Genomic DNA, 15958 nt, shown 5'->3' with positions numbered 1-15958 from the left:
GACAAGGATAAAATTATTAAAAAATAGGGTTTGTGCTTTTCGCGCCAATAATTTTGGTTTTTTTTTAGTTATTTTCGTTTATACACTATTGTTAAGGGTAATATTGTCTTTGCACGATAAACTAACGGTTAATATTAAAATTAACTGACGGTAAGGAATTTTTTACAAATAAACCAATTCTCGTCATCTACTTGCAATAAATCCAAACCTCAGGAGAAATTTTTAAAAATTACCCATAAATTTTTTCTTAATTTGACCGAAGGTTCTGTTTTGGTAATCACACCATACATGACATTTAACTTTCCGATTCTCGATGCCAAATACAGTGTCACACAGTATTGCCAAACATTTTGCCTTGAGAAGCATCTGAGAGTGGGGTACTCAATTATCACATCACTTTCCGAAGTACTCGATCGAATGCGTGGATGAACAATTACCATTTCATATTTACTAATGCAAACTAAAACTAGCAGTGAGAACTCACTCTGTACCACTGTGGGCGGGGCGAAGACTAAAATATTCCCAGCAAAAACAATAATAACATGTTCTATATATATGGCAGATAGGGGTGGGCAAAAAAACCGTAATGTTAAAAAAACCGAACCGAACCGACGGTTTTTTTTAATTCGGTTCGGTTTTTATTTTTTTTAAAAACCGAATATACCGTTTGTAAAAAAAACCGAAATGTCGGTTCGGTATTCGGTTCACTTAGCTGAACCGAAAAACCGAACCGAAGAACCGAATTATTTTTTTATTTTATTCAAATCAAACATGTGTTAATAATTTTATTCAAATCAAACATGATTTTATTCAAATCAAACATGTGTTATTTCTCTTTATAACATTATGATTATGTTTATATAGATGGAGTATTGGAGTTTGGTTATGTATTTTGAAATTTTAATATTTCATATTTTGGGAGTATCTTATTAATAATTAGTAAGATATTAGTGATAAAATGTGTTTTGAATACTTTGTATTTATTGTTAATATTTGTAATAAAATTAGGATAAATTAATTGTTAAAAAAAATTATTACATTTATGAGGTCCAATGGGCTAAAAATTTAAAAATTCAAAATAGGCCCAATAGGCCCAGAACCGAAAAAACCGAACCGAACCGAACCGATCCGAAAAGAACCGTTTGAGTTCGGTTCTTATTGAGTTTGGTTCTTATTCGGTTCTTTTTATAAAATAACCGATTTAAATCGGTTCTACTTAATTTCGAACCGAACCGAACCGAACCGAACCGTGCCCACCCCTAATGGCAGATGCTAAATTACGATTAATAAAAAGATTAAAAAAAACGTATTAATAAATTTTTAATAAAAATAATTTACTTAATTACTTTAACAATACAAGAAATAAATTAAAAAAATTAATTTTAGTAGACAATATTTTATTCTATGATATATTAAAATATAATATATATTTTTTTATCTTTTAATCTATTTCTTTATTCTATGATATACATGCTCTATATCCCCACAATTTTCAATGAACCAAATCCATGATAGTTCGCAAGACATAAAGCAGGTAATAATAACTCTTAAGGGGCTATAAGTGGGTCAGCAGTAGGTATGTTATTCTTCCACATTGCATCTCTCTTTACCACTTCTGGAGACAGCACATTAATTTCACCTCACCAAATTCTCACAATTGGTTCCCTATTTTTTAAAGAGAAATTTTGTTTTTGCCGTTTCCCAGACAGAGAAGGAAGGAGGGGAAATTTTTTTTTTTAAAAAAAAAACTCAAATGCTTACATTAATTGTTCTCTCCACAGAAACCCTAACCCTGAAAAGATCTTGACTCAGGGGGTGGCACTCTCAATGAAATCAATGCACATTCCTTCGACAACAAAAACAAATAGATAGGACAAACAAATGAATGAATGAATGAGTGAAGAGTTAGGAAATTAAACCCAAACAAAGTAAGAAACCAGTTCCTTCCTGCATTGGATCAAAAACCCATTTCACAATGACATTCATAAAGGGTATGCGGGAAAAGACTTTCTGCAAGAAAGATCAGATCCTGTCAACTAGTAGATTACATAACATTTACATCTAAACCTTTTACGGAAGTCAGTTAAATAGAAAAAAAAAAAAACTAATAATAATTAAATTGATAATCAATATACTCATCTTCCTTCATCTCTACTCTTCCCTTAGCATATGTGAAGGAACAATGTCCTGAAGAAGGCCATGATCCTTAAGCAGATCAGTCCCTGCTGCAGGAGTGCAGAAACGCCTCTCATGAAGAAAAGAAGCAGTTGTTGGACCGTTGATAAAACTACTCCCAAAATTCATAGGCAACAAGGAATTAACCAAGCTGGGCAGTTGTTGCTGAGAGAATGCCGCCGGCATTGGCATACCAAAAGAGGATCCAACGACACCGTTTCCAGCATGAGGAACACCGCCAAGGGTTGGACGTGGTAGGAGTGGACTCGGGTGGTTGTGCTGGCCCTCGTAGGTCGTCACGACAATGCTTGGATCAGTGTAAGATCTCTCCACTCTTTTCTTCACATTACATGAAGCACTGGTGCAACGATAGTAACTCCTGCAACAACAACAATGCCACCCATATATTATAATCATTCAATGATATATAATTTGGACCTAATTTTTGAACTAAAATTAACTAACGAGGAAAGCGGTGGAAGTTTATAATTGCGAAATTAACAATAGAATTAATTATTATTATTATTATTATTGAAGTAGTAAAGTCAAAGGTACCTAGGAAAGGGGCTGTCCTTAACGGCCTTCTGACCGTACTTCCTCCATCGGTATCCATCTTCCAGATGATCAACCTCGCTCTTTGTCATGAACGCGAATCTCGGCTCTCTCTGTCGTTTCTGATTTGTCTTCTTGGGCTTCAACCTGCTTATCCCCAAAAAAACCCAAACCAAACAAACCATCCAAAACATCATCAAAATCCTTATCTTTAATTCTTCACACTTCGGACAACTAACGATATATATTTATATATAATTTATGGGCCATTCATTAGCAGATGCATGTGTACTGTACTGTGCTGTGCTTCTTTGAAAAAAATAAAAAAAAAATTGAAATGATAAATAATTAAGATCGAAGACAAAAACTACCAGAAAAGAAAAAACTCACTGTTTCTTGGTTTTTTGTTGATTTTGTTCATCATGTACATGCTCTTCTACTTTAACTTGTTCATCATTCAAAGCCTCACTCGATGCAGATGAAATCGAGGAAGAGTTAGGCGTCGCCGGCTGATTCAACAACTCAGAACATTCAATCTTTGTAACATTGACAGTTGAAGATGCTGATGCTCCTTTAGACGGAACCTGATTCTGTGCCTGGAACTGTACCATATCAAATAAAGAAGAAGAAGGAGGAGAAGAAGAACCAAAGTCTTGAACACCCAGTAACTCCATAAACCCTAATGACCCCTTCTCTCCCTCGTACAAGTCAAATACGCCTCGAAGCTGAGAACCAGTTGAAAGATGATCAGCAAATGGTGATGATCCCATATTGTTATGATTCTTCGTCTTTGTAACTTCCTTCCTCTCCATTATGCCTCAGTTGAAATTCTTCTTAATCTTCATAAAAAAACAAAAGAAAAGAGAACAAAATGGAAAGGGAGAGAGAGAGAGAGAGAGTTACTGTGAGGCTTTTGAAGTGTGAAGTAGGGTAAGATTTCAACTTTGATCTGGTTTATAAGGTGGGTGGGTGTTTAGAGATGGAGAGAGAATGGTATACAAAGGAACAAGGATGAGACTTGGCAACAGTAGAGTTGGCTAAGTGGCAACAAATGTTTCCATTTCTTTGACCGGTAATTGTAGGTCAATACTTTGTACGGACATTAAACCAGCGCCCGTAACAAGTTTCGAGTTTGAATACGCACATGAGATCGCTGGCGGTCGGTCCGACGGTAGTGGTGTTGGTCGATGCTTTCATGCGTGGAGTTTGACCGGTTTACGGGTTTAATTCCACTGTGTGAACGGGGACGAGCTGCACGTGAGATTCTTACGGCGTAAAAAAGGCTTTTTATTTCCAAACTCTCTTTCACTCGAGTGCTGATTGCTCTGTGTGCATGGGAATTGTGAATTAATAATCCTCTTTTAAGATTTCTTTTTAATTTTTAATAATAATAATAATAATTTTCCCTTTATATTTTATTTCTTCATTCTAACTCCTCCTCATCTTTGGGTCGTACCGTATGCGCAACTTTTTGTTGTATGACAATCGACAAATTAACGAAATAAATTAGTAATTGCGTAGGGACTTCCACTAAAGGGACTTCCACTAATTAAGTGAGCGTATATATATATATATTGATTTGATTTTAGAAATAAATAAGCTAACACTAAAACCTAGCGCTACGGCGCTAGTCCATAGAATAGAATTAATTTTCCATATGAATTAAACTTTGAAAAACTCAAAACTGTGGGAAACTGATTAGCTAATTAAAGGGAAATTAAACTTCATTTGTACCAAGATCGAGTACTAAAAAAATTAATATCAATTTATCAAAATTAAAGCGGATTTGAATTATAGCTGAGAACGCGAACCTTGTAAGGGGGAACAAAAGAACATGATCATCAAATGAGAATAAGATTCAAGTTAAAGGTGTGAAATGGGTGCTATAAATGATTCATAATTCCTAAATCCCACAGTCGGTGGTAATGGCTGCTTTTCTTTTGTATAGATTATACACAAAAAAAGGGCGAGAAAAGAATGGCCGATAAGGATGCTCTTTCTACTCTCCTTTCGATGAGAAGCGTATGGAAAAGTTCTTGCACGTGTGGTTACTGGTGTGGAATGAGACAAGGATCCTTCGCTGACATAGTTTGCGTGCAAGCCCAGCTTACCTTTACATGCTTCTAATAATTTGGTCTCTCTCTCTTTTCTTAGCAAAAATTCAATTAACATTGTGTTCTCTTTTTATCAAAAGCATTTGCGAAACCATTGATGTCACTTACACACCTTCTCTTTTGAGTATGATTCAGTTTCGTTAACGAAAGACCTTTTTCACATTGCGGATCAAACACAATTTTAACATTCTCACAACTCTTAAGATTTTCTTTTCTGCCCGTAGTTTCACCCATTTAATTCTCACTAACATCCTTATCTTTGCCAATGATCAATATTGTGGGAGGGAAAAAAAAATACGCTCAATATCCTCAAGGTTTATCTATATAGACGTCTAGATACCCACGAATTCATAGATGATAAATTGCATCCCGAATATAATATTTTTGAAATGAACATTATGAGTCTTGTCTATTTAGATGTAGAGAAGAGAAGCATGAATGCATCATCGTAATGGCACCGATATCAATTTACTACTATGTATAAGGCCCTCATCATGGAATTGAGCTGATAAAATTGTCTAGTTGGGGTAAGAACTAATCGAAGAAATGGTGACGTTTCACCGAGGGCAAGTTAAAAAAGTTTTCAAAATCATTAGTTGAAAAGGTTTCATAAATTCAAAGAACAAAACGAATTTTTTGGAATCATACTCTGCGGGCTCTGCAGGGGAAAAATAAAACTCGAGATGGGGTAAATCCTATACTAGCTTCGTCAATTAATGCTCTTATCTTCATTCAAGTAACCGAACTCCCTAGACTAATGGAAATGGTTTACTAAATTTAGCTCTCCATTTTTACAAATGGTGACGGTATTGAGACAAACTTTTCCAATATCTTTATAAAAAATCAATACATAATTTCGTCAAACAAAATATGAGTAATAAGCTATCTAGTTGATTCTGTTGTCCTTTTGCTAGAATCTAATTTGTGAGTTACGTGACTCGTATGGATCTTTCCGTAAACAAAAGAGACAAGGGTTCAGCGACACTAAAAAGATTTGCCAAGCAAAATCCAAACCCCATGATCAATGTAATTTACTTACTTTAGATAAAATCAGCTCCTTTTACGCGAAACCAAAGCTGGCCACGATACACGGCCCGTTGTCCCCATCGCTTCCACTCACATCGATGCTCGACCGTCGGGCCGTTGCCCTTTCATTTTCTCACACGTGTTCTCCTTTTGTCTCTTAAAACTTTCATGATCTCCAGGGGTCCCGTTACTCTATCCTCACCATTCACGTGTGAGATCAAATGGTCATCTTTCGCCCTCAATCTACGCCGCAAGTTTGGCTTTTGCCCTTCACCAGCCTCTGATGAGAAAAGGGAATAATGCCTTGTCTACGTACGTTACCACTAAATAGATTTTCAATATCTAAACAGTTCAGTTTCGTACAATAATTTTATGGGGACATGCAAATTTTTTTTTTTTTTTGGCCTTAATAATTAATTTTAAACAACCCATTATTAAACTGTTCATGCATTGATAGCATATTTTATTTATTTATTCATAAATAAGTAATTACACGATAGATTAGACGCAAGCATTACATAATCTGCCAATTGGAGATGAGATCATGTGACGAATGGAAAGCCAAGATTTAACGCGGTTTTGGAATATTCTAGGGTTTGCTTTCGATACACGCTCTGAGGATCTCGTTTCCTTCTAAATTTTAATTATATTAGTACTATTTCTTCATCGCCAACGGACGTGCGTGTTATAGCATCTCGAAAAGGATTTTTAAATTTTACTTTTTAAATTTTAATTTATTTATTGATATAATAAATAAGTGTATAGAAAAAATATAATTCTCTCTAAAAGACTCACCAAATAAGAGTAAATTAATATTATTTTAATCAAATCTTTCTCACCATCAAATTGAATTGTTATTATATTTTTTAAAAGAAACATAAATAATAATTGAGTAATGATACAGTCCCAAACTCTTGTACAAACTGACGTGTCATTAATTCATTGGTTGAATGAAAATATAAATTAATAAAAACAAATCATGTGGGCAAAGTGATATTTAATTCAACCAATCTTATCATGCCACATCAGTTTGTACAAAATAAGTTTGTACAAGAGTTTGTGGCTGTATCATTACTCATAATAATTATTACAGTCTAATCTTTTCAATAAATAATAATAAAATATTAATAGAACATGGAGAAATTCACTCGGTAATATTGAAGAGTGAGAAGCAAATCTTATTTGAAAAATCTAAATTAACGTGTCTTTTGAAGTGTTTAATATTGATATGACTCTTCAAATAAAAAATAGAATCTTATTTGAAGAGTCTTTTAGAGATGCTCTTAGTGGAAGATATACATTTTTTCTATTTGTTAGTTATTATGATTCAGTTATGGTCCAATTGTGGTATTATACCACAGTTACTTTCAATCATTAAATCTAATTATAGTGACAACTATGACTGGATTCAATGGTTGGGTGCAATTATGGTATAATACCACATTTGTACTATAGTTTTGTCATACTTATTATATATTAATCAATAAGAGTAATTTTAGAGAAGAAACACGTTAAAAATAAAAAAAATACCGGATTCAATAAATTATGAGATATAATACATCATATTTGAATATATATTTTTTATCATATAATTTATCCATTGTTCTATTAGAGTAGGGTGTTCTCATTTTTATCTGTTAATCAATATTATAGTATGCTTGATAAAAATGTATCTTAATTAATTATATACTAGTGATAATTTTCCTATTATAAAAATACGGATATCATCCGCATGTGGGGCATCCACAATTTTAAAAAAGTATATATGGGCAAGTAAAGGATTATGCGACTGTTTGACTGAAATTGTTGCTTCTTGGATACGTTTGGGAGCCAAACAAAAAAATACAAAAATACAAAAATTATATATATATATATATATATGGGAGCCTCTATGTTACATTGAATGTACCATACACAACCAACAAGAACCACACAAATTGTGGGATCCACATAATTGTGTGATTCTTGTTAGTTGTGTATGGTACATTCAATGTAACATAGCAAAATCCTATATATATATATATATATATATATATATAAAGCTTTTGTTTTGATGTGAGCAGTCACCATCTTCCATTACCATTTACCAGTCCATTCTAGGACTCGGAGCCCAATATTTTGACTATGGTCACGAGTCTCCGCTAATTATTGCTCCTGTTGGGACATCCGATCAATATTTATAACCACTACGACTCAGTCAAAACCTTGAATATTGCTCAATTATTTGATCTACCAATTTATATCAATCATACAGATCTATATATTTTATTTGAATTTTAAAAGCTTTTTCTTTTAATATATATATATATATATGAGAAGATAAAGGTGTTAACTATTCATAATTTATATTTCTGATTATATGCTTGATCTTAGTTTAATTTTCGTTAAGATTATTATTTTTTTCTAAAAATATGGGCGACTTATTAATGTAACACTAATAATAATAATAATAATGTTGCTAAAACCGTCCATTACCAGTGGCCCATAAGACCAAAAATTATTGTGACCCAAGTGTCTGCTCGTGATAGATTTGATATTTTAAAATACGTTTATAGACTATCTTAACTCAAACTCAACTAACCGTTACTTTTAATTAAAAAGTCACCATCTTCAAGTTGTGAACTTATCATGTTTCATGATTGCCGTTAAATGAAATCCAAAGATCAGCTAAGAATCAACGCCTCTCGCCATGACGGATATATCTGTGATGAGCGATCAGATCCACCACGAGGAGAAGACTTTCTAGAAGGTTGACGTTTTTTAATTTATAACGGGGGGCATAAAGCTCGTCGCTAATGCATCTGATCTGACTCGTGAGCAAAGTAAAACTTTTGGTATAAATCGTCAATCAATCTCGTTCCCATCAATGTTTTCAATTATCAAAGATTGGGATGTGTGGCCTTCTCGCACATGGCTAGAAGTCAAAAGTAAATACGTTTGATGTTCGACGTGATCTTTATTTATATATATAATTATTGTTAGGTGCGGACGCCCGCATTTTTCTTAATGTGGTGCCGTAATTTTTCTTTAACGTGGACAAATTATATAATTAAAAAGAATTAATTATTAAATAAATTATAAAATTATGTAATTTAAAAAATTAAAAATTAACTCTTAAATTTCACAATTTTAAAATATGTCCGCATTAAAAAAAATACTTGCATTAAAAAAAGATTATATATATATATATATATTGTCATTTAATGCAAGCCATGCGTCGGATCGAGTATGCATGAAAACAAACTAATCTCCAAACTAATGTTTGTGGAAAAAAAAAAGTTCTTTGAATCTCGAAACTGTCTGTGACAAAAAACGTTTTAAAATTGCAGTCAATGCAAAACATGCCGCCAGCGATGGACCAATATTCTGTAATTTTGTGAAGAAAAATGAGATAATATTTGACTGGAATAGATGGAGCTTTCAACTTTCCAACCGAAGAGTGCGCACACACAGAACAGGTTCGTTTCCCATTAGCAAATGGTAAAAGACAACGGCCCATACTCTCTGATAGCTCAGCCATCATTCGCTGGAAACTCTGTTTTAGGCCCAGGGTGCTTAATTGCAGCTGCCAGTTGCTATCTTTCTACGCGGTTGGTGCTGCTGCCGACACTTTCGTCTCTCGAACTAGATTCAAATCATATTTTTGGCCAATTTGTTGAACCCAATTGTCGGTCCATTTCCGACTATTCAATTTTCATTTCTCGTTTTCGCCCCCGCCCAAATATTACCCTATGGTCAATTTCTTCATCATCATCATCATCATCAGTTTTCCAAACTTGCACGCAATCGATCCGGTCAGATTCATACGTATAGTTTTTCAACCATATACTTTTAAGAAATAATGATTCATATTTTTGAGTGGAGTGACAGGACATTTATAATTATAGCAGTGACACCACTGGAATAATTTAGCATTGGAATTAGTTTCGTTTCTAGTTTGTTCTGACTCGGGTGAGGTTTTGTGTTAAAATTTAATGGGCGAGACAAAGGTTGGCTGGCTGGCTGGCTGGCTTGCCGCGGCCCACAACTGATGGAATGTGAACGTGGTCTTGTAAAATGTTCGAAATCTTGGAACAGTCGATGCTGTCGACTTCGACTGCATCCCCATTGTCGTCATTCTCATTCAGTTTTGAGCGACAGGCAAATCTTTTTATGAGGCAAATGTCAGGGCCCGCCATAATCTCGTTGCAACAAATTTGCTCTTCAACCCCTATTGCATTGTATTGTATTGTTTGTTGTTCATCAATATCAAACTCAAACCTTTCAAAAAAGTAAGCTACCAGTGTTTATCAACGTCACCCTAGTCACTAGTCATGGCTTGTACTTTGTATTCTGTTATTTATATATATATATATATATATATATATAATGCCACGGTGGCAAGCGGACCGATACAAATAGTTGAGGACAATGACGCATTATTATTGGAGATGAGTTTGCTTTTTCTAAGCCCAAAATGTCCAGCCCAAATCTTGTATCTCAGTTGAATGTAGCGGGAATAAGGCTTGCTGCTGGCTCGCAAATGGACCGATACAAATAGAATTTCGCGGCCTTTGAGAAGTCTGAGCTTGGATCATCTTCAGCAAATTTTTGAAACCAGAATATTGTAACTGTAAACGGAAGTACGGAAGATAATGAGAATTTTAGTGTCTACCATTTTGTTGTTATGACGAGTAACGAAGCTTTGCTTTCATTTTCAAAAGTTTAAAAAAAAATAATAATAATAATAATAATAATAAAGAAAATCAGGATTACCAAGTAACTCCATCATTCTCACCAAATCTTAATTTTTCTATTCAGAATTATGATTATCATAGTTACATAGTTCAAATTTGTTCATTATCATTAGAGAGTTGATGGGGGAGAGAGTTCACAATAGAAGGGCTAGAGAGAGAAGAAGAATAGAAGGGAAGGCAAGTAAAAGAGTGAGAAGGGGCACAAATGTTTTAGGGATTTATTCAATAAGAAATTAGGGCTATCTTTTAGGTGTCATAAGAACTTTATAATGTTTAAATAATTTTAATGGAAGGGGAAAAAAAACGGTTTCAACTTTCAACAAGTATTGGATGGTGTCAATAGTCCAAGTCTTCTAACTACGCTTTGTAATTAAGGTAGTGTTTACTTTCTGGAGTGGGAGTGTGGAGTGTGGATTCCTCTCACTCCAGTGTTTACTTATCTTAAAAAAGGAGGGAATGAGAGTGGGAATCCGTGGGTCCCACCCAATTTTGGAGTGGGGAGTGGGATTCCCACTCCCATGGGAGGAGGTGGGAGTGGGAATCCACTCCCCCCTCTTCTCATTTTATCCCTATAATAAAATAAATAAATAATATTTAATAAAATAAATAATATCATATTTATTAAAAATAATAATTATATCATATTTATTTTATTAAATTTAATAAAATAAATAAATATTATATTTAAATTAATAATATTAAACATTAATTTTAATAAATATTAATTATTTATTTAATTAATAATAATAAATATTTTATTCTAAAAAAATATTAATTTTGTATTATATTATCAATAATAATATTTCATTTGTGTTGCTATTATTAATAATTTTTATTCACATAATTTAAATTAAAATTAATAAAAAATTATGATTTACATAATTAAGAATATTAGTAATTATTATTAATTTAGAAATATAATAAAATATTTATTTTATTTTCCAAATATTTTTTATTAATTTTTTAATTACAAATTATAATTTTGTACATAAGGATAAAATTGTAATTTAAAATAATTTACTCCCAATCCAAGACAAAGTAAACAAATAATTAGGATTCTGATTGACAATCCATACTTTCATTTAGTCTAAGTAAACACCATACTCCCACTCCCACTCCACACTCCTAATCCAAAGATTCTCACTCCTCATGATTCCTACTCCAATCTAAAAAGTAAACGCAGCATAAAAGGAGTAGTCACTGAACAAAATGACGGTCACTTTCTACTTTCTACCTTGGTTGAACAATTACCATTCTTTCTTATTTTTCTTATCTTTCATTACATCAAACAAATATTAGCTGCATGTTCTAATTAATATTATTTGTGGTGGTAATTTTTTTTTTTTGGGGGTAGTGCCAGAAGATAAAAAGAATTTATGTTCTAGTAATTAAATTGTATATTACCACAATATAATTAGTCGTCTAACAACATTTTTCTAGGTGGACTGAATTTTTTTATAATTTAATATTTTCTTTTTATAGGAGAAATTTTATTAATATGTAAGAATTAATAAAGGAAGATATAATGAGCCATGCCCCTTAAATAATTATTCTTTATATCATTTGAGATTATTTAAAAAACATATTTATCTCTTAAATGATAAATTTGGATCAAAATTTAATAATAATTGAAGAGAGGATATGACTAATTAAGATAAAAAAAAAATCTTATATGATTTTTCAGTAAGAGTAATTTTATAATTAAATTAAAAAAAAATTTTCTGAGAGAGGGGCCGTGGGCGGGCTTATTCCTCCTCCTTCAGCACTGAAATAAAATGGTGGGAGCCCCTGTTTGAAGATGATCGGACGGGTATTGGACGTCAATTTTATTCTAAAATTATGTAATTTATTATTACATTCACTGTTTGCTTTGCAGAACAAATAATCAAATTATAACTAAACGAGTCATTAGACTCATGAAATAGAATCTTTTTGCATTATTTTTTAAATCTCACGGCTTAAATCTCTGTTACAGTGACGGTAAAGTCAGATCGTGAGGGAATCGACGTCAGCCACGGTGAAGTAGAAAGGCGTGAGAACAAAACAATAAAAAGATTTAGAGTCGGTTGCTTATGTTTGCAACCCTAGTTCATTACCTTTCTTTATCATTTTCTTATTATTAAAAATCTACAATTATAAAATTAACCTTCAAGTTTTAAAATTTTTAGATTTATTAAATAAATAAACGAATCAATTAGCTCAAAAATTTGGATTCGATTAATTTATTTAGCGAATCACATTTTAATTCTTTCATTTATTAAATGAATTTATTTTTCCAAATCTAAATATCTTTAATTCCAACTAAATTGAATTAAACAAATGAATCCTGACCCATTTTACCATCTCTAGTAATACGAAAGATGGTAATAGTGAAAATCCAATAGAAATAACTACGGATCCTCATTCACATGTCATACTCTTCCAAGCATAAAAAGAATTTTATTGCACTTTTTGGAGCGAAAACTAGACTAATAATAATATAAAAAACCTTAATAGATTACAAATAGAGAGGTACGAAAAAACTTTCACCCATATAAAAGAACTAGAACAACACAAATTATGTTGCGTGATTACAAACACTTGGGACATGATTTATGCAAGAAACTTGCTTTGGCACCATGCTTAACTAAATCAATTGAGTTAATTAATCTCACTATCAAGCCGTAAGCGAAAGGATGAGGCCACTCCATCACCAAAAGTAACATCATCCAGATAATTCCCCAGAAAGCCTATGGGAGTGCTTAGACATTATATTACGTCAAACTAAACAAGGAAACTATATAAACACAATTATGTCACTGATCTTAGATGTTTCAGAATCATTTGGAATTAGGATTTATGGTGGTTAAATTTTTTCTCTAAACCTGAGATTGTGTCCTTAACAGTTTGCTTGACTTGAGATTCTTTCCTTTAACAATCTCCCTCAAACTCAGGAATGAAGGAAAAGGAGCAAGCTTGAAACATGAGAAATCTTGAAACTTGAGGATGCTTGAATATTAATCTTGACGGACAAAACCAAAAAGAGAGATGGAGGAGTATTGGGTAAACCGGTGGCTGACGGAAATCGGATAGAGAAATTGTTATAGAGTTGATATTTAGGTGGAGAATGAAAGTGTAACACACAAGCCATAAAGTTCTGAAAAAATCCAAAAAGAATGCTATTTTCTGAAACAGCCACTGGGCTTTCAACAGTTTTGCAAGTGACGCCAATTAGACGTCGGTTTAACGTCCAAGACATATCCAATTATCCCTAATCTCTGGTGTTGTCAGGTTTCAGAATATCGCAGTGAACACCAAAACAACAATAATTCATTAAAAAAAATAGTTATTGAAATAAAAGAATATATATCTGGAAAATATCAGTGAATCCAGCAATTCACCGCACACTATAGAAAATAGAATTACCAAAGCTATTGTTAAATCTAGACAGCACCAGGTCATAAAGCTGGTACTTACCAAACAAAGCTCCTATGACTATGAAACACCAATTAAAAAAGGAAAAGGACAAATTAAAGATATCAGCCTTTACAAATGGATTATATTGTTTTCACTCCTCAGAACCTGTCAATACATTGACCATAATCTGCATGACCTTTACTCTCATTTGCAAAGCCAAAATGTAATCAGCAGTTTCTCTGAACAGCCCAGCTAATCCCAATGGCTCGCCGTTTGGAATAAGCTTCTTCAGGGTCTTGACCTTCTTTTCGATCACGGTAGCAGGTATTCTAGAACCTTCCAAACGAGCTCTCTTCTTCATCAAAATCCTTCTGGTTTTGATGTGTCCGTTTTTCCGAGTAACTCTTTTTTTCCTCACTTGCCATGATGACGATCCTCTCTTGGCTTGCGCTTCCAAAACTTTGTTCCGCAAAGACTCACTCAACTTACACTTTTCCTTGTCATTTCCTTGAATGATGCTCTTCAAATCAAGAAGAGGTGAAGAAACAATTCCCATAGACTCAAAATTTTTGACAAAAAGGAGCTAATAATTTTGTTCTCCCAAAAAGGACTTCGTATAGCAGAAAGGGCACAAACTAATGGGTTTTATAAGGTATATTGAGAGCCGGGTTGATGGCCAATTAGGATAATGCAAAATTAATTATTTAAAGGGGCGGCCAATAGGGAGGGACACATCAAACAATTTCATGGAAGGCCTCCAAGGGAATGGGACTAATCAATAAGAAAGAGCCAAGTGTACCTGATGATGTTGCTTAATGCTTTGAGCATGTTATCCAACTCAATGCACATGCAACCACATGATTCTTCGCCACCTCCTCAACCTCCCGAACCACCACCACACCTATCTCGTCAAAACACCCTGGATTATTCCTCCTCCTACTTTCCAAATTCAATGCATAGATAATGTGAATTGAGGGGTCCTTAATTTCCTCATTCCAGCTCAATAAACATGGCATGGCACTCCACGCACTTACGTATTATATTTATCAGTTGATAAAACTCTAGGGTTTCATGGTGATTAGCTAATGTTTCCAAACGGGGAAACCTATTTATAAGACTAAATGATTATTTTGATTGACTGCAAATCATTGTTAATTGTCAATATTTGTTTCAAGAAAAATGGACATTTTAGATCTCAATGTTGGGATAAGGTAGATATTCTTCTGACATTCATGAATCCTATTTTGCATCAAAATGATGATTGACTGCAAATCATGCTTTAACATGTCTGGTTTTGCAGTTCAACTGAGAAAAATCTTAAAAACAAAATGCATGCATCTTCGGCTTGGCTGCCGCTGATACTTAACATATAAGATGGCATTAATTCTCAGTATATGGACTATATATGGATGCTATGGAATTAATATTTTCCTTTTCCTTATTTAATTATCTGGCAACAAAAGCACAGCATGCATTAATGGCTCCTTTACACACACTGACACCCACACATAATGTATCATATATGTATGCATACCATGCGAGATCGAATAATATATGTATATATATCTTATAAACAACATAAACAATTACTTCTAATGTTACATTTAATTACCATCCCATGAAGAAATTAAAGGAAAATAACAATCCTTCATTGGCATTGCAACATAAGTCAAGTTTTGATAATACTTGCATAAAGATGGCGAAAATATTACGTCTTTCTCAAAATTTCACTTAGCCTTGTTAGGATAAGAAGCCAATTAAGAACATGCACGCACGTGCGCTTATGTAACCCAAATAATTGACGTATAATTAAATAGAACAGCTGATTTTTATTATTGATCCGGCGAAAATTAATTAAAGCACATAAAGAAAGTCTATCTACAAAAAGAAGCGCATGGCTTAAAACATGGTTACGATTTAATAATATAAATATTCCAGTGAACACCTATTCCTTGTGCT

The 15958-nt window shown here is 33.2% G+C and overlaps 2 protein-coding genes across 2 annotated transcripts; both read right to left on the bottom strand.

The window, feature by feature from the left end:
* Nucleotides 1-1929: 1929 nt before the first annotated feature.
* LOC102612245 (WRKY transcription factor 23) lies at nt 1930-3885 on the bottom strand. Its single transcript, XM_006492296.4, has 3 exons — nt 3118-3885; nt 2731-2874; nt 1930-2554 (listed from the first exon to the last, which is right to left on the bottom strand). The coding sequence occupies exons 1-3, from the start codon at nt 3537-3539 to the stop codon at nt 2152-2154; spliced, it is 969 nt and encodes a 322-aa protein (XP_006492359.2). The 5' UTR covers nt 3540-3885; the 3' UTR covers nt 1930-2151.
* Nucleotides 3886-13911: 10026 nt separating this feature from the next.
* Nucleotides 13912-14692, bottom strand: LOC102611943 (transcription factor UPBEAT1). Its single transcript, XM_006492295.3, has one exon. It carries the CDS (start codon nt 14553-14555, stop codon nt 14151-14153), a length of 405 nt encoding a protein of 134 aa, XP_006492358.1. The 5' UTR covers nt 14556-14692; the 3' UTR covers nt 13912-14150.
* Nucleotides 14693-15958: the final 1266 nt, after the last annotated feature.

This window comes from Citrus sinensis, chromosome 3 (assembly GCF_022201045.2).
Source record: "Citrus sinensis cultivar Valencia sweet orange chromosome 3, DVS_A1.0, whole genome shotgun sequence".
In the NCBI taxonomy this organism is placed as follows: Eukaryota; Viridiplantae; Streptophyta; class Magnoliopsida; order Sapindales; family Rutaceae; genus Citrus; species Citrus sinensis.
Note: the sequence above shows the minus strand (reverse complement) of the source record. Positions and strands in the feature narration are given on the sequence as shown.